The sequence below is a fragment of the Plodia interpunctella genome, chromosome 4 (genome assembly GCF_027563975.2).
Source record: "Plodia interpunctella isolate USDA-ARS_2022_Savannah chromosome 4, ilPloInte3.2, whole genome shotgun sequence".
Classification (NCBI taxonomy): Eukaryota; Metazoa; Arthropoda; class Insecta; order Lepidoptera; family Pyralidae; genus Plodia; species Plodia interpunctella.
Window position 1 is genome coordinate 8729227 of NC_071297.1, and position 26783 is coordinate 8756009.

At 36.5% G+C, this 26783-nt stretch overlaps 4 protein-coding genes across 4 annotated transcripts; 2 read left to right on the plus strand and 2 right to left on the minus strand.

The window, feature by feature from the left end:
- Positions 1 to 871: 871 nt before the first annotated feature.
- On the plus strand, positions 872 to 2244 carry LOC128669083 (uncharacterized protein CG42266-like). Its single transcript, XM_053743548.2, has one exon. It carries the CDS (start codon positions 1402 to 1404, stop codon positions 2164 to 2166), a length of 765 nt encoding a protein of 254 aa, XP_053599523.1. The 5' UTR covers positions 872 to 1401; the 3' UTR covers positions 2167 to 2244.
- A 1481-nt stretch (positions 2245 to 3725) lies between these two features.
- Positions 3726 to 5906, plus strand: ras (raspberry). Its single transcript, XM_053743543.2, has one exon. It carries the CDS (start codon positions 4076 to 4078, stop codon positions 5612 to 5614), a length of 1539 nt encoding a protein of 512 aa, XP_053599518.1. The 5' UTR covers positions 3726 to 4075; the 3' UTR covers positions 5615 to 5906.
- A 457-nt stretch (positions 5907 to 6363) lies between these two features.
- Rep (Rab escort protein) lies at positions 6364 to 18786 on the minus strand. The gene is made up of 9 exons (XM_053744101.2): positions 18618 to 18786; positions 17713 to 17911; positions 17143 to 17278; positions 16358 to 16601; positions 15860 to 16082; positions 13323 to 13672; positions 12093 to 12211; positions 10816 to 10935; positions 6364 to 8474 (listed from the first exon to the last, which is right to left on the minus strand). The coding sequence occupies exons 1-9, from the start codon at positions 18664 to 18666 to the stop codon at positions 8319 to 8321; spliced, it is 1596 nt and encodes a 531-aa protein (XP_053600076.1). The 5' UTR covers positions 18667 to 18786; the 3' UTR covers positions 6364 to 8318.
- An 841-nt stretch (positions 18787 to 19627) lies between these two features.
- On the minus strand, positions 19628 to 26468 carry LOC128669258 (uncharacterized protein). Its single transcript, XM_053743959.2, has 2 exons — positions 25904 to 26468; positions 19628 to 21709 (listed from the first exon to the last, which is right to left on the minus strand). Exon 2 carries the CDS (start codon positions 21685 to 21687, stop codon positions 20806 to 20808), a length of 882 nt encoding a protein of 293 aa, XP_053599934.1. The 5' UTR covers positions 21688 to 21709; positions 25904 to 26468; the 3' UTR covers positions 19628 to 20805.
- Between the last annotated feature and the right edge of the window lie 315 nt (positions 26469 to 26783).

Below are 26783 nucleotides of genomic sequence, written 5' to 3' on the forward strand. Positions count from 1 at the left end.
GATCCGTTTATGTAAATTGCTCGTTTCAACGTTCATGAGTCAGTAGCTAATGGAAAACAATAAACATTTCAATCATGTTTGAAATTTTACTAATTCAAGTAATCACAAATTAACAATCAATCAACAAATGATAATTTATTTACTTTAGGTAGGTACCTGGCTTAATTGTACCTAGGTAAAATAATAAAAAAAAACTATTAGTCAACAATACGTCTATCACTAAGTAACAGTGTTGTACCAATGTCTCGCTTATTATTATTTATCTTGGTGCTAAATAAGACTTGTCCATATCTGTGTGAAAGTGTTACTCAATTCCAAGCGACTGGTTTACAGCCATCTGCTAGGGATAATGTGAATGGCATTTCCCTCACTGGACCAAATATGATGCCACAAGTCAACATCGGTCATTTGATGTGGCCGTTTTCGCCTGTTATCAAGATAGCTAATTTCAACTCAAATATTCAAGTGGGACCGCTAAGTTTGCCAGCTTTTAATCATCAAAAAAACGAGATATATCAAAATCCATTTCTCAAAAATTATTTCAGTCCACATAATTCTTTTGGCAGTGTCGATGCCCCACGAGGTCACTTTGAAGACTTTATCCAGCCTCCTTCTACTTTCAAAGGTTCTAAACAACCGAACTCAAGCCAAAAACAGGTTCTCTTTTTACAAGGAGATTCTTCTATATTTCCTGGATCCAACAATAAACATAACCATGTTTTTCCTAATTATTTAAATACTCATAGACCGCATAATAATTTCCAATTAGGAATTCAATCTTTGTTCCCCGGACCCCACGCTTATCATCATCACGATATTAGTCAAATAAATGGTAATCAACCTAACAATATTTTCCAAGGACTGTTTCCAATTGGAATTGAGCGACCTAATCACAATACAGCATGGAAGCCTCTAAAATCACATCGACCGGATAACATTGCCGCAGAATCTCCTATATTTCCTAGTCTAAGAACAACAACTCATCGAGTGCCTTCTACGTCAATTGGAGGAGTAAATGAAGATAATGGCCTCGGCGAGGTAGAGTACGATATTGATATCCGCAAAGACGAAGCTAATTAACTACCATTCGCGTAAATACAAAGAGAGGGATAAGATATGAAAAAAAAAACTGCTGGCTGATGAGATGAACTCGACAAGCATACAATAGAACTTAATAGTTGTAGAACCAACCTTCCGTCATAAATCAAAATTAATACATACTAATAAGTTGTGTAGGTAAATATGTGTTAAAAATACCGAAACAAAACAGGTTTGCCATGTGATAATCTACGATGCGCATTATTCAGAAATCAAGCTCAGTTTTATCCTCGTCGCCACGCACTAAACCGATTGCGGAAATAAACAGTGTACTTAGTGTTGTATTAAAATAAAATTACAAATATGATGAGAAGTTTGTTGTTTATCGTGTTCATGACAGTGATGTGTAACGGAGATCATCCAACGCCAATACTAGACGCTCTAATTTTAGGAGCATCAAAAATACGCTCAAGGATTAAAAATGCAGGTTCATTTATTGATAACATTACTCATAGACACAGTGGCGGCGGTGTAAACATCCAGGGGAACTTTGAAATTAATAGAGATCAGGAGTACTCGTACCACATGAATCCTCCATCACCTGAGCCTGGACCTGGGCCTAATGGATATGGACCCGGGCCTAACGGATATGGACCAAATGGTTATAGACCTGAACCTGGACCCAATGGCTATGGACCCGGACCTAACAGCTATAGACCTGAGCCTAACGGATATGGACCCGGGCCAAATGGATATGAACATAGACCAAATAATGGTTATGGCCCTGGACCAAATGGCAATCAACCTGGGCCTAATGTATATGGACAAAGGCCCAATGGCTATGGACCTGGACCAAGTAATGGTTATGGACCCGACCCTAATGGCCATGGCAATAACGGACCGAATTACGGACAGAACGAGCAAAATTACAATAACGACAACAATAAAAATCCTGGTCAATTCGACTATGACTACAATAAAAAAGATGAACCGACTCATGTACATTTAAACCCAAATGAAGTATATGGAGATAATAAAAACGAAAATAATTCTCCAAAAAGAGAAACCAAAAATGAAGAAGTTGATGACCAAGAATATGATATCGATATTAGATTTAAAGATGTCTAATTATGTCTAATGTGTTTAGACCATTGTAATCAACACGATCACATTTAATTACCTATTTTAATTAAACGAAAAATTTAATTACTTGTCTCTTATTAAACAAATCCCAGGTAATTTAACCTCCTACTGCCTGGTTCAATGATGAGTGCTTCTATTAGTTTTCTCTGTCTACGTTTATGAATTAGGTACTAGTTACGCCGTAAGAATTTCGGGACAAAAAGTACCCTATGTGTTATACCAAGTTATATTATATGTGTAGGTACCAAACGAAATTTCATAATAATCGGTCCAGTAAGTTTTCCGTGAAAGAGTAACAAACATACATCCTTACAAACTTTCCTAAACTAAAAAGAAATATCATTACACTACTCCCGGGCAGGCGGGTGATATTGGCTATGTTGTGACATCATTATAAAATCAACGTGTATATGTATACAATAATGAACAAATGAATGAAGACTGTATATGTAGGTATATAAGAATGTTCCTTACATTATAAATGCGAAAGTCTGTGTATTTGTTACGCTTTCATGCGAAAGTACCTATTTCACCGAAGGATATACTTTAAGGCCGCGGGCATCACCTAGTGCGTACGTACCGTACGTCCTACTAATAGGTATTATAAATGTTAGGTACTTTTTCACGAAAACACTACTGGACCGATTGTTATGAAATTTGGTACACAGGTAGAATCAAGGGTAGAATATAACCTGGACTAACACATAGGGTACACGGAATCGAAGCCCCGGGGCGCGGCTAGTATTATAACAATTTGCATGTAAGATCTTCCGGTAAACAAAATCATTGAGAAAGCCTGCAAGCCTGTATTCTAGTTGATGATCTAAATTTAGCATGTGAAATAGAAAAACAATATGAGTTTTAATCCACCTGATGAGACCATGGCCATTCATGGTCTGACAGAAGAATACGACTTTCTCTCTCTGTCATCTTCGCATTTCTACTCACAGCTTCTTGGACGTGCACATAGAATTTGTAGGTACTACGGAGTACCTAAGTACTAATTCAATGGGCGTGCATTCACTGCGCGTTTGTGTAATATCAACCCTTCTTGAATGCCTCGCATCGTACGAGATCCACGGGCGGAAACACACGCCACAAGGAATCCGACTAAGAAAACTCGTGTGGTGTAAATTAATAGGTATTAAGATTTTTGTAGGTATTAGAAATATAGCGAAGTAACGGTAGTAATATAGCGAAGTAGTATTTTTTTTCTTTTTAAACGGTTTTATTTAACTCAGCCCGTTTGTTTTATTCTTTTTTCTTGTTCTATTATAACATGCATCCTTCTACAGCACAACGAAAGTTTGCAATGTTTAAACCTTACAGCTGCAACCAACACTTGGCTCGTATAAAATATAAAAAAAATAATTTATAGTTATATGATTACTTTGCTGTCTTTGTTTAAATAACATTAAAGTTTTGTATATCGCAATGTGGCAAAATCGTCGTTTTGGCGAACGGTGGAGCCATAACACAAGAAGTTATAAGAAGTTATAATCTGTCTAAAATTGACATTGACAAGTCCCCCTTATCCAGCAAGATTTTCTTTGTCTGTCATTTGTGTGGGAAAGAGGACGAAGCCGGTAGGTACCTATCGTGCTTCAATGTAGAAAAAAAATATTTTATGCAGTTTATTTTTGATAAGTTAAACTTTACTATTTCTTTTATACTTGTGTTCCATTAAATCAGTATATACATTTATTATTAAATCTGAACTTCTCCCACCGAGACGTTTCCGAACACACCACGTGTGCGATACCTGTTTGAAGCATCTGCTGGCGTTGTAAAGAATCTGGAACCAGAGGATCTGGATATACGTATAAATTTGCCAAACATAACTGCCTTTGTACGTACGAATTTGTAATTTGTTCCAAGTCTACATTTTATAAACATGTCTGTGAATGCCGAAGGCGACTTGCGCGATGGGTTGTCAGCCGCTGAGATATTTGCCAATAGTGAAGGTCTCACTTACAACGACTTCCTACTACTACCTGGATACATAGACTTCACTGCTGAAGAAGTAGACCTCACTTCCCCACTTACCAAAAAGATCAACCTGAAATCGCCACTTGTATCAACTCCTATGGACACCGTCACTGAAGCTGATATGGCTATATCGATGGCTCTGTGTGGTGGCATCGGGATTATTCATCACAATTGTACACCCGAGTACCAAGCCAATGAAGTGCATAAAGTGAAAAAGTACAAACATGGATTCATTAGAGACCCTGTATGTATGGGTCCTGAACATACTGTAGCTGATGTGATAGAAGCTAAGAAGGTGAATGGATTCACAGGTTACCCTATTACTGAGAATGGCAAGCTGGGCGGAAGGCTGATAGGCATTGTCACCTCCAGAGATATTGACTTCAGGGAGGGAGATCCACAACTTAGTCTCAAAGAAGTAATGACCCCAATAGATGAAATGATCACAGCACAGTCAGGTGTCACTCTGCAAGATGCCAATTATATCTTAGAAAAAAGCAAGAAAGGTAAATTACCCATTATTAATGGAGCTGGAGAACTGGTGGCTCTTATAGCTAGAACTGATCTGAAAAAGGCCAGAAGCTACCCTAATGCTTCTAAAGACTCCAACAAACAATTACTTGTTGGTGCAGCAATCGGCACCCGGCCGGCTGACCGGGACCGCTTGCAGCTCCTTGTAGACAATGGAGTGGATGTTATTGTTTTGGACTCCTCCCAAGGCAATTCTATATATCAAGTCGAGATGATCAAGTATATAAAAACAACTCATCCTGACATCCAAATAATTGGAGGAAATGTTGTGACTAGAATGCAAGCCAAAAATCTGATTGAAGCTGGTGTAGATGCTCTAAGAGTGGGAATGGGCAGTGGATCCATTTGTATAACTCAAGAAGTGATGGCATGTGGCTGCCCCCAGGCCACAGCTGTGTACCAGGTCTCCTCATATGCTAAACAGTTTAATGTTCCAGTGATTGCTGATGGAGGTATACAATCTGTTGGACATATTGTTAAATCACTGGCATTGGGAGCTTCAACAGTCATGATGGGCTCTCTGTTGGCTGGTACATCTGAAGCTCCCGGAGAATATTTCTTTTCCGATGGTGTTAGGCTGAAGAAATACAGAGGAATGGGAAGCTTGGAAGCCATGGAAAATAAAGAGGGGAAGGGATCTGCTATGAGTAGATATTTCCATAAAGAGACAGATAAACATAGAGTTGCCCAAGGGGTGAGCGGCAGTATTGTAGATAAAGGATCAGTTCTTCGCTTCCTGCCTTACTTACAGACAGGGATGCAACACAGTTGTCAAGATCTTGGAGCCAGATCAGTTTCAAGCCTACGTGACATGAGCTATTCTGGAGACCTAAGATTCATGAAAAGGACATACTCGGCTCAGTTGGAAGGCAATGTGCATGGTCTATTTTCTTATGAGAAGCGTTTATTCTAATTCCAGTAGAAAAAGCGTGCACTATGTGATATAAGTTATACATATTTTCAATGTTGATGGTTCAATTTATATGTGATGGACTAAAATGCTTCTGTTAGTTTTTATACAAAATATTATTTTCTGTATTTGTATATTAAGGTATTACCAACATAAGAGTAAAGATGAAAATTGTTATTCTCTGGAAATATGAATTCCATTTTTATTATTATTTTATGTCGTCCATATGATGTTACATAGTGACAATGGGCCAGATTTGCATCATGTATTCTGTAATAAAGTGTGTATTACTAAATGTTCAATGTTTTTTTTTTTACCTTTCAAGAATCAAACATAAAAGGCAATCTATATTTTTTATACTGATAACACGTAAAATTCATGTTATGAGACAAAATTGTATGTATTTATATTTTTCTTTGTGTGTGTGCACCCTTCTGGAGCATGCTCACTAAAACTAGAAGTACCAAGCTGTGGTAAATGAGATTTCTCAGGTGTGAAACCAAACGAATGTACCAGCTGGCTTCACATTATTAACAGCCCAGACATGCCTTGAGGTGCACATCAACAGTGGAGCATTTTCTGAGAACATTTAAATAATGACTATTCACAGAGAGTGCAAAATTAAAAAATACCCGATTTTGAGTTTGACAGATTAGATAGTCGAACCGCAACGAATTTTTAAATAGATCTCTCTTCTCTTGGGGTGCACTTTTCCAACATAGTACAAATAGAGGGGTAATAAAAAGCTTGTATTTCTAATAATCACAATTTAATGGAATTATAAATGCACAAGCTGCGCAGGCATGATTATTTTCATCAATAAATATCATTTTAAGTGCTACATAATTTAAAAAATAAAAAGTGCTACAATCTATGCTTTAGACTGGTGCGTCCAAAATGTTAACCAAACATTTTAAAACTGCATCCTAGCCGACTACATCTATCAAATTGCACATACATAAATCTCGTCGTATATCGCATGTACAGATAACAACATAATAAATTACCCATATGATAAATATATAGTATCATGTCTATCCCTTACAGGGTAGACAGAGCCAAAATCCGCAAAACTCTAAATAACGCATTAAACTGGATAGGTGATGTAATTTTGATTCAGAAATATCGACATTTACAATCTATCTAGTCATTTAAGTTTTTTAAGCATTTCAAGTTTTTTATCTTCGCTTTTGAACCAACGTGGAAGCTCCAACACGATACTTTTTAAGATTATTATTAAATTGGAATAATTTGGGTATTAATATGGTGTTTCCTGTATCTAATACTTTGGTATTCGATGTTATCAATCGCTACAAATTGAACTCTTTAGAGAGCATATTTTATTTAGCATCTTATCAGCATACGTAAAATTCGTCATTCCATAACTTATTCCTAAGAAAACGATAATAAACGCAAACATATCTGTGGAATGATGATACATGTAACTTATGACAACACTAAATCGAATCCTTAATTCAGTGTAACTGAAATTGGATGAATCTCACCATCAAAGCTACGAGTCTATCTTGCCACATCGCACGAGACAACCTAGCTACTTTCTCCTCATACCCTTACCTATTACCTGTCAAGTTTACCATAAATAAGAAGAAATTAAAATGTGATGTTTAGGGAAAATGAAATTATTTTTTACAGAATGAACAAATTACACGCTATATTCATTGTTTATCTTTAATTAACAAAAAATGTTTTATTTCTTTGAGTCTTGAATACAAGAAAACCATATTGGCTTTATTAATCAATATATAATATATCTTAGTCTTCTCATATTTTGGTATTACTGTGGCGTTTTATTTGAAAAATGATATGTTTATTTATATAAACAGATGGAGCAAACTTAACAGGTGACCAAAATTCATTTTTTTTCCTATCCTACGAGTATCTTGCACAACCGGCGTCATCGCACACTACACACCGCACGCACCAGTCGGAATGCACGAGTCAAGCGACCAAAGCGTATAAAGCCTCTAATCCACTAGGCAACGTTGATGCGCTAATACATTACGCTATTTCACATAATTTACTAAAGAAAAATAGCACATCGGACTTCTCACTCTAGTGCATTGTATTGAGCGTCAAAGATGTATGTTGCGCTTCGATATTAACTAGTGGAAAGGAAGCTTCACCTTACAGAGATTACACCTTATTTGTAACTATGCAGAGCGTTTGATCGTATGTTACATCATACCTAGAAACAGGAACTTTGCTCAAAAAACTGTCGCTGTGCAATCTTAGAGCGGGATTATGGTTTTCAAGCTGAATACATAATAAAAAGCCGATTTGCGTTCCGTTCTAGGCTTTGATAGGTAGGCTAACCGAAGCCGGTTCGTTACTAGTACAGTATTTTTCGTATGAGATTTATAGTACTATCAGAAACTTCTGAAATAAAATTCACTAAAAACACGCCTAGGTGTAGTGCTAATTTTGAAATGCAGATACAACTAAACCCGATGAGACCAACAGATTTTCAGTTACCGGACCAACATGTCAGCGAACCATACATGAAAATAAAAAAGCACCCGAGAGCGCCTTATAAATGACAAACCTGACGCTCCATAAAGACAAAGACGAGTGAAATGATACAGTACTTCCTTTCAGTCGCTCGTATTACATTACAACACTGCACCAGCCATCGTTAGCCTCGACCAAGCGCTCTGTGGAATTTATATCGCTAATGTGTTTACGAAGACTACTCCTTAGCGGTGTCTCCTTCTGCGTCGTCCTCTTGTTCCCGGCGGAACTCAGGGCCGTGAGTGACGTCATCTTCGAAGACTATCTCATCTGGGTCGGGCGCGCGCGGCAGGAACTCCTCGCCTGGGCAGATCTTCTTGAAGATTTGCTCCGCCTGAAAAGTTCCTTTTCTTAACGTCGCACTTTGTAATGGATGAGTAGAGAATAAGACAATTGACCTCTCGTTGACCATTGACGCGCAAAGTATTGATAGGGAATATAATTGTCTTCCTGTCTGTACACTAACAGAAGTTTCGATAAATTGTTTCACATATTTTTTTCTCACTGCTTCCCCTATTATTTTGTTATGCAAAACATTTTCCTACCGGCCAACCGGGTTGATAGGAAAACTCTTTGCATAACAAAATAAAAAAAAAAACAGCAAAGACAACGGAAAAGAGGAAAATAATTCATTTAAATGAACCTATATGTATAATACCATAATACAAACTAAACCTGTCATAAATTTAATTTAACAACAAAAGACAAAAAAATAACTAAAATTACTCAAACTTAGGTATGTCATAGATTAGCTTAAATAAACCTTATGCTCAGTTTATCCAGTTTGGACATTCACTATAACCGTATAAATAATACAGGTACTTGATGCATCTCTAGTTACTGCCTAACCACCGAGTAACCACAAGTACACAAGGTTGCCTCGACTTCTTTTGATTATTATTATTACAACATTAATAGGTCAATATGTAACAAAAGCCGGTTTATATATAACCATTTATGTAATATTGTCACAAAGTAATCATATCCTGATAACAACACAGACAAACAAGCGTCGCATTATTGATTTTAATTAATATGTTCTTTTATAATTATCTTACAATATTTACCATTATTTATTTTCATTATAATTTCATCATGGGTCGAAATTCTGAATCAAGTGTTGACCTCGGCCCGGGCTGACTAGACAAAGATAATGCAAAACACGATATCGATAACCGTCCCTTATAATCATACTTATGTGCGCAGACAGCTGAGTAAACATAATTGCTTTAGGACTATGGTATGATAAAGGTGAAAAATCTCTAAAACCTTGTAAAATCGTAGTAAATGGAAACGCGAAATCAAACATTAATTTTGATATTTAAATGAACATACAGCATGGACAAATCCCGGCTAAAAATATTTGCCGCGATTTTATCCATATTGCCCGAATCATTCCCCAGTGCTCCAACTATGGAAGTACACCAAAAATTACCTCAATCCAATCCTCTGTTGTGACATAAAGATGGACAATCACTCTTTCACAGATCTGATATTAGCGTAGATCAAATCGGTTTGTATTCTACTACTACATAGTGAGTGATAGTGACGATTCTCTGTATATCGAGAGATCATTGGCACTAAACAAAGTAAAACTAGCCTTCATCTAGCCTGCCTATCGATATTGAAATGTTTATTTTGTTAAATTAATCTAAACTATTGATAACAAATCGCTCTTTTATTTGCGGTAATTGGTAAGAACGTCGAAAATAAATATGAAGTGAAGTAACTCAAAATAAATATTGTAATAATATTACTATACAGATAACGCATATTGACGTAAGTATTTACTATTTTCGAAAGTACTCGAGAATCATGGAATTCTTCTATGTACAAGGTGCGTTTTCAAGATAACCGTGCAAAAAAAATAATAGTAAAAACGTTTATTTTTCTTTCCAACTTATATATATGAATTGGGTGCATAGCAAAACCTAAACTTAGTGAAGATAACTGATGCCTGAGATAGGCAGGTGAGATCCTATAATTCACTTGTAATCACATGAGTAGGGAATCGGAACAGAGGCAAAGCTTATAAGGGAGCATCCGAAATTGTTACCTTAGCAAAGGAGATTTAAATAAAAACATTTATTAGATTTACACCTCCGAATCTAATTATTTACACTTTTTTGATTACCGTTCCACTTAATTAAAAACAATTTAAAATTTGTCAAAAATTTGATCACATAATGTTGCATTTAATTTAAAGACAACGATAATTAATATGCAAAAACATTATTTAAAATGTGGTGTTAAACTGAAAACTTAATTCTGTATATTCTATACTCATTTAGTTTCGAACTATGAACATGTGTGTGTTTATATATTTGATGTACATTATCTACCATACTAATATTATAAATATGAAAATTTGTCAGCAAAGCTTTCACGGATAAACAGCTGGCCCGATTTTGATAAAATTTTCGAAATCATCTAGATTAGGAAGGTTAGCTGCGAGCAACAGCTAGTATCATATAACTATTATGGAGCACCGCTGAAGGCTGTTTATTCCATAGTTCAGTGCAGCGCAATTGAAAAAGTCATGTCAGATGCCTCGAATAAAAATCACCAGTGTTAAATGACATGAATTTTTCAACTGCGCTGCACTAAACTAAGGGTTCAGGTTCCCCCAGCGACGCCTAACAGTTAACATGAGCACGATAAGGATGATTGATTACCTGCAGCACGGCGCGGTCGAAGTCCAGCACGGCGTCGGGCCCGGAGCACACGTGCACGCGTGCGGCTGCCGACGTCGCGCCCACAGCGTCGCACACGTTGTAGAACACCGACCACAGACACTGACATACCCATACGTACGTATATTTATTTATTTATCAAACTAAATACAGATATAGCACCATGTAAACCAGAAGAAACACTTATAGCTATAACCATAGTTATTAAAATAATACATCTAGTCTATACTATAATTATAAAAAGGTTTGTGAGTTTATATGTTTGAGGCAGGTAATAACCGACACTACCGAACCGATTTCAAAAATTCTTTCACCATGAGAAAGGTAAATTATCCAAGATTGCTATATTTTGTCTCAAAAGATTGGCCCGAGTCTTGGATGTTTATCTATATGTGTATTTGTTATAAAATATAGGATCATTGAGTTAGTATCCCATAACACAAGGCTCGAGCTTACTTTGAAGCTAACTCAATCTGTTTGATTTGTATATACATAGATATACATATATATTTATTTATCTAGACTAGTAAATAATCAATCTGTGAGGAAACGACCCATTCGGCTTATAAGTAATACATAGATAGATAGACTGATGCCACATACAGGTAGGTAAATGGATACACATGCAGTAACAACACAAAACACGATACACCCACACATAAATTTATATATAGGACGTCAGGATACGGTCTACAATGCTGGTTAAACATAATCAGTTCGCATTGTTAGCAGACCTAGACCTTACATATTTGTGGTCAGTGACACTGTTTGAATGAGTTTGTTTCAGCATTTTAGTTTGTAGCTTTGGTAAATATCATTTAATTTAAAATATGACGTGAAAAAGTGCCTGTGAAGGCCTAATTTCTGAATAATTTTGATTACAAGGTAAAAGTGTTTTGTCAACATAAATATTAGGTTTTACCCCGTGTATGGCTGGACAAAAGGACCATACATCTGGAAGCTATAAGGATTTATCGCTGCTTTTGCTAAAAATGTTTATATATATATATATATATATATATATATATATATATATATATATATATATATATATATATATATATATATATATATATATATATATATATATATATATATATATATTTAAATCACCAGCAAAATCGGTGCCGTTATAGCTATAAACATACTTATAGCGTTACGGGAGGATATATATACTTATAGCGTTATATAGTTATAGCGTTACGGGAGGAATCCCCACATGTAATACGGTTGGCCCTCCTATTATAGTTATATCTCACCTTGGGTTTGTCAGACGCCGCGGTCTGATCTCCGCCGGTCATGTCGAATATCTTCTCAGCGTAATACTTCAGGTCGCTTTCTGCATCCTTCACCTTCTTCGTTATGAAGTAAACCACGACTGGAAAGTAAAGAAATATTATTGTACTATGTCTGAATATATGAATTTATTATTATAAAACATTCCATCATAGAGGGCGCTAGTGAAAAATAGACTTGATGATTACGTCTCTCTCATCCTCGTGTGGGTTATATGCAACGGAGCAGTGACGCCACGAAGCCAGAGTTCAACGTAAAAAAATAACTGTTTTGAAGATGACATGTGATGAAGAATGAAATATTTCAGATAAACGCGAAAATAATAAGAGTATTTTCTGCTTGATTAAATAATGACCTCGCAATATGAAGGCATTTAAACCATTTACTGTTTCATTCAAAAATAATGTAATTTACGCGTTATAAATTCGATACGATCCGATTGATAACGTAACTCTTAATTCATATTTTAAACACGACTGTCCAAAAAAGAAGTTATGTTTTTATAACATGTCACACATAATTTTTAACTAGTCTTATGTTTTTCCTTAAAGAGTGTAATTTGGCAGAATTCACACAAAAACAAGATAATACTGAATATCTCGCGAAGTCGGGAGCAAAATTAAGTTAATAATATTACACTCCCTTCACCTCGCACGTGCGTTAAAGATAGTAATTACCTATATTCAGATTACCGAATGAGTCATAGGTGCTTTGTAAAAACGTTAACAAAAAATTGAGAGTTGGCGAATGTTTAGAAAAACTTGAGCAAAAAGTTGACTGACCCTGTCGGGTCGGCGCGGGCAACCGATTCGGTGAAATGCTGCAATGTACTAGGAAATGATTATCGATAATTACTTGTTATTTTTCATACTACTTAGCTACGTGCATGTTGCTCGCATTTTATTATAGATGGAATTGATCAAGTTCTAAAACATTGACTGTGAGTTTCCACACTATGTTCTCCTTCACCAGTGGTAAGTCGTATATACTGGTCGAACATCGTCTGAATAGCCCTTCCTCCTCGACAAGAAGAAGTGGTAATATAAATTACCTAGGTCAGTCACCTCGTATGACATCCACGGGAGGAAGACGAGTGGTCTTATTGTAGGGCGGAACCACACGCCACATGAACCACGACTATCAGCAGTTACCCACTAAGAGTATGGTAATAATGAAACTAGCAGTTTACTCACACAATCCCTTAGGACAAGATCCCGTGGCCGGTCCAACTTCAAGCACGGTGACCGCGTTGTCCCCCTCATTAAGTGGTGGGAATCTTAACAGCGTCAGCGGTTCCTTCTCACTCGGCATGATCGATGCGTTCGTGATAAAAACAGCCTTCGAAATATCGGAACTTTCAGCCGGTTCTGTAGATATGATGTCTTTTGGGCACTCGTTGATGCCGATGACGAGGTGTTCGCAGTTCAGGGTCTTGGATTTGCTCTGGATCGCCACCGTCGTCTTGCCCTCAGCCCCTGTCTTGGTCTCCACTTTGTCGATTGGCCGGTTCAAGCAGTACACGCCTCCGAATACGGCGCACAGCCTGAAGACGAAGAGAATGATATTATATAATTTTTATTAGGTTGCTGTTTATTTTAGTAAATTTGTATGCCCACAATGGTGATCTATTTGCAACTCTTTCTCTCTCCAATCTTCCTGTACTATCTTATTCTTGGATATGACAAAAGTTCGATGGTCGGATCAAAATTAACCACATTGAAATTTTGCTGCGATTTTACTTCTAAACGCCTGATTTCAACCTTCGTTGGGAATCACAGTTAGATAAATTCTATTATTCCTTGGCACAATCACACAAATAAAGGTTTTTAGACCTTAAAGACCTTGTAAGACATCCATGAAAAGATATGGAGTGCTCCTATTCTAGGACGTATTGCAAGTATTATTCAGAATGAATAAATACAAGAGTAATAAACTCTTTATTCTTGAAAATTATAATGAGCTATTGAGAGCACTGTCCGGATAGACAGGGGTGCGGGTTCAATTCCAGAATATTTTCATCTCATTATTATTTACAAAAATAAGTTAAAAAGCATAAAAGCATGTGTGACATGTATAACAAATCCATTTAAACTCTTCATGCATTCATTCGGACTAATACTACAAATATGTTACAGAGATGTCACAATGAAAAAAATGATCAAATTTGCTTGAAATTCTCCATCTAGAATCCGTTCTAGAATATCTTCATTGAGTGTAATATACCATGACCCAAAGACATGACAAAACAATGTTCCCTCGTTTTCAACGTCCTAATAACATACTATTATTTTCTATACTATTATTTTCTAAATTATATGTTACTTTCGACACCCACTTATTGTTAAAAAAAACACAATAGGCAACTAAAATGTACGTAACTCTAATTAACGCTGAATTAATTAATGCGTTTAATCACCAAAACGATCTAACGTAACAGACATACTTGTAGACCTCATTTACGTAAAATCTTATGTCGAACTTCATAAAATAGAGGTAATCTATTTTGCACCTTGCTAAATTGCATTAGGTTCGGTCCAGTGGTTAAGACTCCTGTGAAGTGAACCGAAAGGTTCCAGGTTGGAAGCCTATTCGAGTCACATGAGTTTTTATACCAATCTGACTCATGTATGTAAATAATAATATGTAGTTTAAATAGACCCACCACTTGCTTCCCACTAAAACATCGTGGGGAAACCTGCATTCTAGTTGATGATTTATCAGTTTATGTGTGAAATGGGGAAGGCAATGAAAAAACCACTGTATTAATGTTGACCAGGAAGTCGTTGTGTGTGTTTCCATATAAGAACCACGACCCTCAGCCATGAGGATAAAAATACAAAAAATCGTATTGGGCCCGCGTGATGCGTCAAGGTCTATTCTACCAACCAATCTATAAATAAAGAAGGTTAGACCCGTCAGTGGGGATATTAAACAGGGCTCATAAAAACTGTAGAGTTACTTCCATGGATACTATTTCAATTTGCCGGTCATCAACCTCAAAAAACGTGATGAAAAAAAAATTGTATATGACTCTGTTTTAGAACAAGCTGTGCCCCGGGGCTTCTTTCCGTGAAGTACATAATAATATATGTGTTATCCCAGGCCCTATTCACTTGTTTACCGAAATAAGTCTAGTGATTGAGTAACAAATAACCTCATAATTTCGCATCAACAAAATTACTACGGCCATTATTGTACCTAACTATTATAATGTAGCATTTATTGTGTGCATTTCATGTATCAACAATCTTACGTGTTGTATGGGAATCCAACTTAACGTAGTGGCATAATATATTTATGATGACAACAATCGTCAAAACAAAAAAATGTGACGGCTGAAACGTGCCGCATGCAACATTAGAAAGTGGCTTCATTTTGTTGTTGGTGTCGGTCAACTAATGCACATTTGGGTCATTGAACTTGCCGCGAGGTAGGTGGACTTTTTCAGATGGTAAAGACGTGTCATTACGAAATCTATTGTCACGACCTCTTTCGTCTTTGCTCAGAGATTCATACCAGTTTTTAGTCTGCGCACTCGACAAAGATTTAAGAATCTAGCCCGGTTATTCATACGAAAGTTAAACATACTTTAAGCTAAAAAATGTTTTGTCTCTTTCTTATCCAAGGTTTAGGTTTAGGTGTATGATTTATCATTGTTTTACCCGAGCGAAGTAGGGAGCGAAATACGGACAGACCGCTAATAGTATTATTAACATAGTATATATATTACCTGCAGAAGCACTGAGGCAGTTCCCCGCTGCCGTACATGGGCCAGAGGAAGGGCGTGTTCCCGTAGCGCCCGAGGCTCATGAGGAACTTCTTGCACTCCTTCACGCCCTCCAGGCAGGGCATGGCGTCCGTGCCGCCTGCGATCGCGTACAACACGTAGTGGATCAGGTTCGGCGTCAGTCCCTTGTTGGTCAGGTACTCCTTGAACGTCTTGTCGTTCCAATCTTTTGGTAAAAAATAAAATATGTCGTCAAACATGCTGCCGAAGACCAATTTACAATGTTATATTTTTTACAATGTTATTATAGCATCGATTTTTTTGCAGTACACAAGAATGTCTGAATATTATAAAACATTTAGGAAAAATAATTAAAATGTATAATTATGATAAGTAACTGTATGTAATAATTAAATATATGCAAATAAATAGAATATACTTTAACTATTTCACAACAAAAAGCAGCTTTTTGATTAAGAGAAATATTATTAAAAAACTTACCTTTAAATTCATTATTCATCTCTTCCTCGTTGTACCCGACGATGGAAGTCAGCATTTTCATCAGCATGCGCTTCTCAATGATGCTGACGGCCTCTGTGGCGAACACGTCAGCTCGGGAACACGGCACCGGCACCAGACGGTCGTCCAGCCACGTCAGCACGCGCGTCACGCAGCGGAACTCCGCGTAGCGAGCGATGTTGGAAGATATCAGAAGTTCCACCAGAGGGCCTCGCGAGAACAGCAACTAATGCAATCAGGTTAGGTTAGGATGATACGTGTTCTAAGAAGGGAAGGGAAGGGAAGAAAATCAGGATGCTAATAATGGAAGTTTACAGGTATCAGGAATAGAAAGAGAAATAACAAGTGACAGAGCTAACTGGAAGAAGTTAACAAAGTCTTTTCTATCTCTGCTTGTTTTTGGTTATGTTTGGGGTTGTGAAGCCGTGAAGCCCAGGGTCAGCATAAAAAAAGTGAGCTAGTCTTCTCATACGAACTCCACAGGAGGATATTATGGAGTGGCCCTATTCTAGGGTAGCACCACACGCCACTAATAACATTTTATTAACATAATACTGACTGATTTTAAATATAATAAGGAAAAGAGAAACTCTCTAGATTTTAGCTAGATGTTGAGAATAAATAAATAATAATGTTTGGAGAATATTATAATGATAGATATATTAAATGGTATGTAGTAAACATTTTGCTAACAGAGTATGCTCTGTTACCAAAGATTTCAGGTGGGTGAAGGTGAAATGAAATGTTTAGCAAACATTAACTTTTACCTTGGGTGTCATGTCAATGTTAAATTTCCTATATTCAGCAGCAAAGGATGCCTGGCTCCAAACTTTCCTAGCCTCTGCTTTGCTGTCATCAGTCTTGTTCTCTTCTTCTTCTTTCTTTTCTTCCTGTGGCAACTCTCTAAAATATAATAAACACATTTTGTCAAAATTCCCATAAATCCTCTAATGGTGACAGGAGGTGCACATTACTAAGGTTCCTTTTTATCTGATGACTATGAAACCCTAAAAAATATATATCATAAATGTGTGCTAAACTTGTTTTTGGTATAGTGCTATTAGCATGTTTTCAGTTTCCATGCTAGTCATCCACAAATAAGCCCATTATCCATCTAAACAGACTTCAAGTTTGGGACTCTTAGCTTTAGGATACTCAAGTAGTGCTCCAGTAATAGCGAGAGAAAAAAACATAACAATGTGCAGTGTTATCAACTTTTCCATGTGAATTTGTAACTCAATCTATTTCTAACTCCAATATACAGGCCAACTCAAAATAATGGGGAAAGGCAAGAAAAGAAGAAGACATGCTAATATAGATATGAAAAAGGCACTTACTTTTCAATGTACCACTTTTCAGCTAAATTGTAGACCTGTTGCTGTCTTTGGGGGTCTGAATTGACTTCCTTGATAAACTTCTGCAGCCCATCAAAGTTGTAAGAGGCCCAGAGGCCGCCATAGTGATCGCTGGAGTCCAAATGTAAAACATTTTTGCCTATTCGGCTACAGGCGGCAGCTACTATAGATTCCACCATACCTAAACAATACCAGTATAGATTTTTAACTACATAATTGTCAAATTAATTCACAGTATCATCTGGCAAAACAGGCAAAGCAATTGTCATACACTATAACACATAAAATCAACCTTTATTTTGTTATCTTTTAATAATGTTGTAATACCAATAAAGTTTTTTCATATCTGCTAAACAATTAGAATTAGAATATAGTATACTTACAATATGTATACTTCTTTCAATACCACAATACCTATTCAAATCACTAATCCATATCTCATCATCTGATTTAGAAATGAAGTTGGTAAAAATTTTATTAGTCTTGATCTAGAACATTGAAAATGGTTTTTTTTTTCAACTAAATAATTCATACTTTTGGTATTATTTAAATTTTAAATAACCATCATTTTTATTATTTCTTCTAACTAAGCAGTCGACACTATAGAAACTAGGCAACAGCTACAGAATAAGTCTGCAAATATTTAATTAATGACTAAACTTCAATGTGGGTTGGTATCATAATAGGAGCTGAAATACTGGAGGACCCGCCATGGCATGACTTTAAAAATGTAAAATTAATTCTTGAAATAAAATCTGTATGAGGTTTATTTCAACTTTGGGTATTATTCACACTTCAGCAGTGATGACCAAGCAGTTGTAAAAAATAAGATCGATAAGTAGGCTGCCATAATCCCGGTGTGGTTTTTTGTGGAATATAAAGCATACCTGTGCCAACCACGATGACCTGAAAATCGGTCGGTAAATCGTCGTCCATGATTAATTCCTATAATTACTATCAAGAAATGTATCACGTATTATAATTAAATGAAAAATCGCAAAATGAACTACAGCTTTCTTCGACTTTCGGGTTTTACAAGATATGCCAACTTGACTTGACACCCTTGACAACGACTTTTTTTTAGTTGCGTTAATTTTATCCATTTGGAAAGGCAAAGAGATCTAGCCCATACAGCCATTTTGACAACGACAGCAAAATGTGACCCCTGTTGAAAGTTTTTTATTCTGACTGTAAAAGTAAAAAAAAAACATTTTGTGTTTGTGTACCACATGGAATTAGTAGGTACTCCGAAGTATTTACTAAATCCATGGTGGTTCTCATTGTAAGGGAGAAAAGTTAAGAAATCCATTCCTTGGACTGACTCTTGACAGAGGATTTACTATTGCTCCAGTTCTTGATTGTGATATTGAACGTAAGCTACATCATATTAAAAATTCTAATATTCTAAGGCCCAGCGCACACCAGTGAATGCGCAGCGAAGCGCGGTTCTTGGTCGCACGGCACACCAACGGAGGCGCGGCGACGCACGGATTTTGGTGACGCGCCGCGGAGTCTGAGCGATTTGAGCGCTGTCAAGAGCTGACGAGAACCACGCGCAATGGCTCCTCGCGCCGCGAGGCAGTTTTAGTAGGTACCTACTCCGTCGGAGTACGTACGTTTTCATATTTGTGGGTTTTATACTAGGTACTATGTAGTGATTAGCACCAGAGTATATAAAGAGTTCGTTTTATATACATATAGCACTCAGCACTTTTAAATGAATTGTAAAAAGAAAATATATTCGGATTTCAACTAGATAATAATGTACAGATGAGTATACCTCGTGCCTATAAAGATAGTGCATTAATAAAATGCTAAGATTATCTTTTAGCAATTTTATGCATAATAAACTAACCAAAGAAACCAAAAATGAGATCATAAAAAATGAAACAACAGATGAGTTGTGTTTTATATTTACAATTTTTTACATACATTTCAACATTTTACAGACTACTGGGAGCTCTTTTTAATTCGAGCAACGAACATTACATAAACTAACACGTAAATCTAAATCGTAATAAAAACGACTTGTGTGAGTCAATCTACTGGGTCCGCGATGACTGTGGCGGATTCGATACACTAGAATCAATAAAATTCTGGTGTCCATAAAACAAGAATAGTGGCAGTTTCCTTGGAAAGAGACGTTGGTTCGAGCAACATTAATTTGTTAGGCCGCTTCCGACTTCATTATTGTTCTGAGGACGTATTGGTCTTATGTGCCCTTCGTTTTGAATAAGGGTAGTTTTTACTAATTTATAATACAATACACACTCTCAAATTGACTTTGCACTGACGACTACCTATCCTAACAAGTTAGTAAGTACTATCTACATTTTATAAACATCATGTTGAGTCGGCAAACTTTTAGTAGAAAAACCTCACTTTTAGTGGGGTCGGCAGTTAGCCCGGTTACAGTTTGAAATACATTAACAGAATAGCCGCTGTAAGAAGTAAAAACTCTTCGAAAACTATTTAACTTGTCTATAGTTATTAAGTACATACATTAAAGTGCCTATAAAAGACTAATTCGGCAGATCATTATTTTCTAATACTTTTACAAGAACACTAAATGGTGAACATGCCAAATGAATGAACTGGCACGCATAGCGATAATAACGTGCCCGACTAGATACTGTCAGCAAATGAAAAATGAGCAATAATTTACATCCGGCTATAAAGGAACACGTCAATTATAATATATAAATAACTTTATATCGTGGTTTGGGAACATCAACATTGCGAAACATCAATATAATAACAAAACAAACTATTTACATACTAAATTTTCAATCATTAAAATATCGGCCTTCTTACTTTATTTGATTACGCGGAAGCAGTAAATAGCTTAAAGCTTGAGGCATAATGTTTGGGATAGTTTGAAAAGCTATTTTTATAGAAATCTCTATTTTCTCAAGACTCTGCCAATTTAAATGATATGTCAATTTGATTTAAAAGTGATATGTTGAAATGCCAATTCGAAATGAATAAATTACTACAGAAAGTCGATATTTTAACGTTTGGGTAACACGTAACAGTCGGCATGGTACGTTATCATACCTACCATACCAGACCAGACTAGAACAACGTTTCGCGCGAGTGTGACGCGCGGTCCAGCCGCAGAGGCAGCGGTGCTGGCCGACTGGTCAGTTCTGTGCCTTCGGCAAGACCCAGCGCCTCACCTCCCCCGCTATCAGTCGAGAACTGCTCCACTTCGTCGTCCGTTGAGTCTACCTCGTCTTCGGCAAACACTGAGTCCGCGCCGACCGAGGCTAATTCGCACTCTACGGCATAAGACGGCCCTACGCTGCCTACAGAAGCGAGAGGCGCTAGTCTCTCACTGGGACATGGCGATAATCGACGTTCCGGTAAAGCACACACTACGGAAGATCCACGTCGCTCTAAATAAGAGCTTCCTGAACTGGAACACGTGGCAGAACTTAAGCGACGATCACGTGGTCCGCCTGAAGCCCGCCTTTCTGCAAATCGCAAAGCAGACCCAGGAAGTGAATCACCGCGCAGTGTAGACAGTCGGCGTGGCGGTGCAAGTAAGCTGCCGTAACCACCACCATACGACGCAAATCGAGAGGTCCGCGGCCAGGGTGGCTCCTCACCTATGGAAGGTCTAGAGCGCGCCCTCTCTGACAACGCCTCTTCCAGGGCTGCAGTCAGCTGTCGCTCTTCTTCGACAGCTTGTTCTTCTGCCACGACCGCTTCAGCTAACTCCACTATTTTCGGGTCATTTAAAGCCTTCATTGATTTGCTTCGACTTTTATAAACGATCAAGAATACCATCAGCGCAAAAAAGCCGCCTAAGGTAGCGGCTATGCGCACACCCGTCATGACGTCATAGGTAGCATAGAATTCGATGCGTACACGATCGCGATCGGCTTGCGAGCGTTCGGTAGAATTGTCGGCCGCACCCAAATCACCGCTGCTCCATCCATCGCGATGCTCCATCGTAAGGTCAAGTGTTCATCGCCTGTGAACAATATACCTATGTATTATCACAGGAATTATTTTATCAATATTTATCAGTAAGGCTAAAAGTGATACGTACAGTACAATGAAGCTTTTTAGATTAAAAGGGCGAATTCTATGGTGCAACATTATATGTAACACGAGGCCTAGCTTAATTTGATTTCCATAATATAAAATCAATATTTCGTCGCAAAAGAGGATTCAGTGTCTCATCTAATCTGTAATATCGAGAGGCTTTGCAAATATTTTGTTACCATTTCAAGCAAGGGAGGCAGAGAGACCAAACAACAATGTTGTCGCTAGGCGATTTCCGTTTGCCCGTTGCATTGCAGCGCAATGACGACGTATCTGGGACACGACTAGCATATCGTATGATGGCGCTTCGCTCTCCGCATTTATCCACATTTCGATTCATTTCATTAAATGTTGACTCTATGAATTAACTGAATCATGTTCTAGTGGTAGAGTTTAAAATGCGAAATGTTGTGAAGATGTAAAAATAGTGGGTACCTACACGGAAATATGATAGAGTAAGAGATTTATTTTATATTCAAATAATAATAATAACAACGTTGAAATATATTAGAGCATTTTACAGTGATAGCGACACTTGGTGTTCTGATGATGAGGTGATTCAATAGGGAACATACCTAGTTAATCTGAAACTTGAATTTGAAAAAAATATAGAGTATATTTTCATATGAAATTAGGTACCTAGTAGCTAAGTTTATTTAGTTGAAAAATAGTAGTTATTCGTACAAATAGGTACCTATTATTTTTTGTATATGAAAAGTGTAACTATGTATATGTATAGACTATCACTTAAACATTACTTCACAAATGTTGGGAAAAGCGATGTTCAAATAATACCAGCGGTTCTACAAATCGTTAATGTTCCAGAGGAATATTTAAAGAATGCCATAAATTACATTATCAAGGGCAAAACACCGCTACGCGCCGTTCCCGGCCAATATTGCGTAAGGAAATTAGTAACTTTTTCATTTCAAGGCCTTTTAGGTCACGGAAATGCGAATGCTTAAATATTACTTATCATCTTACTACCACGATATGACATGACAATGTAAGCCAAACTACATTGTTCTCATTCATTTACGCGAAGTTACTCACACCAAACGGGTAAACATGTCAGAAATATTTCGTTGTTTACATACCTACTCTACTTAAATATTCTCGTGTGGTAAAACTGTGGAATTATTATAAGAGTGTGTTGTGTGATACATTTTATAGCAGCACGGGGTAGATACATGCAGTTGTTCTAAATTTTGCAGTTGATCGATAGGTAGGTATAATGCGCTCGACAAACAATGTTACTAAATATAGCGGTGCAGGTGAAGTAACGGCATCTCGATCGTCAATGAATAACGTAACTAATTAGCTTTTCATGACAAATACTTTGGAGCTACAGAGTTTACTAAAACAAAAGTCGTGTACGAATTTGTTGTTATGTTGTCGGCAGAAATAATTTGTTTGACGATGTAATTCAAAAAACATTAAGTATTCGCAGTCTAACTAGTTAGGTAGGTAGGTATCTACCTACATCTCAATTACAACATTGTAACATTGAATACATAACTTTAATATTACTGAGTGATTAATTAATATGTATAGACAAAGCAACAGAATTAGCAGCTTACTATTGTGTCCAAACAATAAATAACAAGTTCATAAATTTCCAATTTCCTAAACCATATGGCTGTGTATGTATTTTTGGCATCGGACATTGGACACAGGATTTCCACTGGCGAGTTTTAGTATACCTACCAACCTGAGCGTGTAATAATTCGTTGGGCGGGGTTTGGAATGAAATTGCAATAACTGGCTTTTTATTATAATCCAGAGTATCTAAGTCAAATTCGTTTATTTCGAAACTTAGCAAATTCGATGCATTATTGATTGACTACACTCTCCGGGCGTGACGTTCGATCACGGAGGTCGATTACGAGGAATTTTAGGTCCTCACAGTTGGATCAATGTTGAAAGTTGAAAAATTCTTGAAAAGGTCGCAGTGAGCAAAGTTGGTGTCGATCTACAACAGGGAATGAAAGGCATTCCTACCTAGGCGTTGGTACTAACCTACGCCAAAATCAGTGTGATTAGTCATTACCATTCGCGAGCTAGCATAAGTGGATGGACCGTTTGCCTCTGGAGGTAATAGAAAAAAAAAACATTCGCGAGCGAGGTAACAGATAATTATATGTAAATTGAAAAATTAAACATGAATTTGCATGTAATTTCTGAAAACCATATCACACCAAATTCATTCTGCAAAAAACTAGCGAAGTCTCGATGAGGTCGTTCGATTTAGTCGTTTCTCCATAAAAAAATTTATCTCTAGGCGTCTCTAGGCAAAATTAAGTCAAAGAATCCTTACTTTCGATTATTCGATTTCTTTATTAGTATAGTTAGGTTAGCATAATTATGTGTTGATAGATAGAAGTCAAGGGCCAAGTGCACCCTAACCCTGTATCAAATTTCAGCTCTTTAGGTGATGGGAAGTAGGTACTAAATCTATTTTGATAAGGAGTCGGTGATTTAGTGTCGAAATGGTGAAAGTTTGCTTTCGCGTAACTTTGGAAATATGTGGTCATATTTTTCAAATAATGTAGTCACAAGTTTCAAATTTTGAGATTCCGGTAATTGCACGAAAACACGCCGAAATGGATGGTGTTTGTTTCGCGCTTGACTTAGCGGGTGCTCTGCCATGCCCCCGGATATGCAGCTGACGGTCAATCAAAAGCCCCAGTTAGTTCAGAAATTCTACAGGAAAAACTTAGGTTAAGCTTTTTTTTGCAAAAAATTTGGGTTAGTGTAACCCCAATGTTTCTATTTCCCTGTGACGGCGTTTCTACAATCTCTTAACGCTCAGTTTTTTAAACACGCTGTGCAAGCCAAGTAGGTATCCAACCTATATACGTAGTATATATTTACCAAACCATAGTTCCGAGGGTTCAAAAATACAACGAAACGTTTCGAGAAAAGGTTGCCCTTGCACTTCGCTTGGCTCATCTTGGCGGGGGCGCACTCCCGTGCCCCCAGATCAAGGTTATATGGCGCGATTTCCAGTACCATCCAATATTGTAACTACTTTTGCTTCATTTTCATTGCTGTATTTGACTGTGGTTTAAGGGAGGTTGTGCAGTCCATCAAACTCATAAAACAATCCTTACAGTGGGCCACTGTTTATTTTTCATTATTTATTTATTTCCCATAAAGTAAAATCTTATGTTCTAGTAAAAAAAATTGATTTCTTTTTCAATCCATTTTAAATACTGTTAGATGAGATTTAATTTTGAATTACTGTAGTTTATAGCTTTGACAATCATATTTATTCAATGTCAAAAAGTGTCTGTAAAGGTCTAATTTCTGAAGCTAATCATCAAAAGTATGTACTACAAATAAATGAAGACATGAATGACAAACAATTGATATGAGAAAATATTAACTTATGCAAGCTTTATATTGTTTGCTACTACTGTATAGATGTTAAAGTTTGTGAGAAGAGGATGGATTTTTTAAGAAACTTTTGAGTTTATTGTGAACAGGCAGACACGGACAGTGTTTTATAATATGTTAGGATAAGAAACTTGATAACAACAGGTAGAAATACCTAATTATTCCTTAGAGTTTATTGGTATTTTCCTATTGTGGGTGTAATAAATAAAAATTGAGTAGAACTTTAAAATCATATTCTCACCAACATATTAAAACAGTCAACTTTTTTATTTATATGTGAATAGATATATGCTCAGATAAGAGAGAGTTATGAAACAAACTAATTGCATTAGGTACAATAAAAATATTTTAACTGCAACATATGGCTATACATATAGTAGTAATGGGCAGACAAATAGATGTATAGGTCCTATGTTAGCCGAAGTCATGAGTAATTCAGTCAGAAACGAATTATCCAAAATATACTACAGGAACATAACACCAAAGCACACTAAGTAATACCATATTTTTAAATGATTTCTATTAAAATAAAAAATAAAATATATCAGATGTTTTATATCTTCAACAATTAAGAACCACCTGTTTCATATGAGCATAACAAAAAATTGCACTAAGTTCCAAGTTAGGTTGAACAACCATTAACGATTTAATTCACAATACTACAGCTGCACTGTAATACCAAATGCAATGCATAGATTCGAAAGAAAACTGAAATATTTACCAGTTGAAGAACATGATTCGTAGCCTGTAGAATTTGACGAATGGCTGCAGTGACGATTATTTATTATACACATGTCCTTGGTAAAATGTGGTGAAAATAAAAGTACCCATTCATTGAAAACTTCAGGGAAAAATGACTACATTTTAAATCCTTATTAGAAAATTTTCTATAATAATTAATTGCACGACGAATCCATAACACTTTTGGATAGAAATATGATTTTATTCACATCAGTTAGAGTACTTCAGATTCTACAATATTATAGAAAAGTAATTAATGAAGAATCAAGAAAATTTACTCGGGTTTATTTTAATTCGATGATAAAAAATAATAAAAAATCCATTGTTTCACTTCGCTGCAAAGCAAATTGAAATGACACTGACGTAAAAATTAGAACTAGGTAGGAAGATTAAAAAAAAATGTTTTTGGTTGCGTTCATTTGTTTGGTTTTGTATTTGATGATGCAAGGTAGTAACACTGAAAATCTTAAATTTACTTTACGGTTAGAATAGTTTGTTTTGATTTGTATTTTTGTTCTTATTTATAATGCAAAATTGTAGGTATGTACGTATTTATACACGCACACGTACGTACACACCTACAATTTTAGATAATGTAGGTACATCAATAAATGATTTTTTTTAATTTTATTATAATGTTCATGCCACTCAATTGTCTTTGTCAGCTCGTTCAGCTTTGTCACTATCACTATTTGCTTGAAGTTGCTTGGCAAGCAATGCTTGCACAACGTTCCGCACAGGTCAAGGTCACGCAAGAATTAAAGACAACTAGCTATGTGAATGCGGCCTAGCGAGGGTACACATAATCACATATTTTTTGAATGCTCAAAATTTTCTCTATCTCTATTCGACTTTCTTCC

Bases quoted from the DNA above. Each gene is read 5' to 3' on its own strand.
- LOC128669258 (XM_053743959.2), bottom strand. From the start codon at position 21,687: ATGGAGCATCGCGATGGATGGAGCAGCGGTGATTTGGGTGCGGCCGAC.
- ras (XM_053743543.2), top strand. From the start codon at position 4,076: ATGTCTGTGAATGCCGAAGGCGACTTGCGCGATGGGTTGTCAGCCGCT.
- LOC128669083 (XM_053743548.2), top strand. From the start codon at position 1,402: ATGATGAGAAGTTTGTTGTTTATCGTGTTCATGACAGTGATGTGTAAC.
- Rep (XM_053744101.2), bottom strand. From the start codon at position 18,666: ATGGACGACGATTTACCGACCGATTTTCAGGTCATCGTGGTTGGCACA. The intron at 17,912-18,617 runs GTATGCTTTATA...GGTATTGTTTAG, and splicing joins GGTCATCGTGGTTGGCACAG to GTATGGTGGAATCTATAGTA. The intron at 13,673-15,859 runs GTAATATATATA...CTTCGTCTTCAG, and splicing joins CTGCCTCAGTGCTTCTGCAG to GCTGTGCGCCGTATTCGGAG.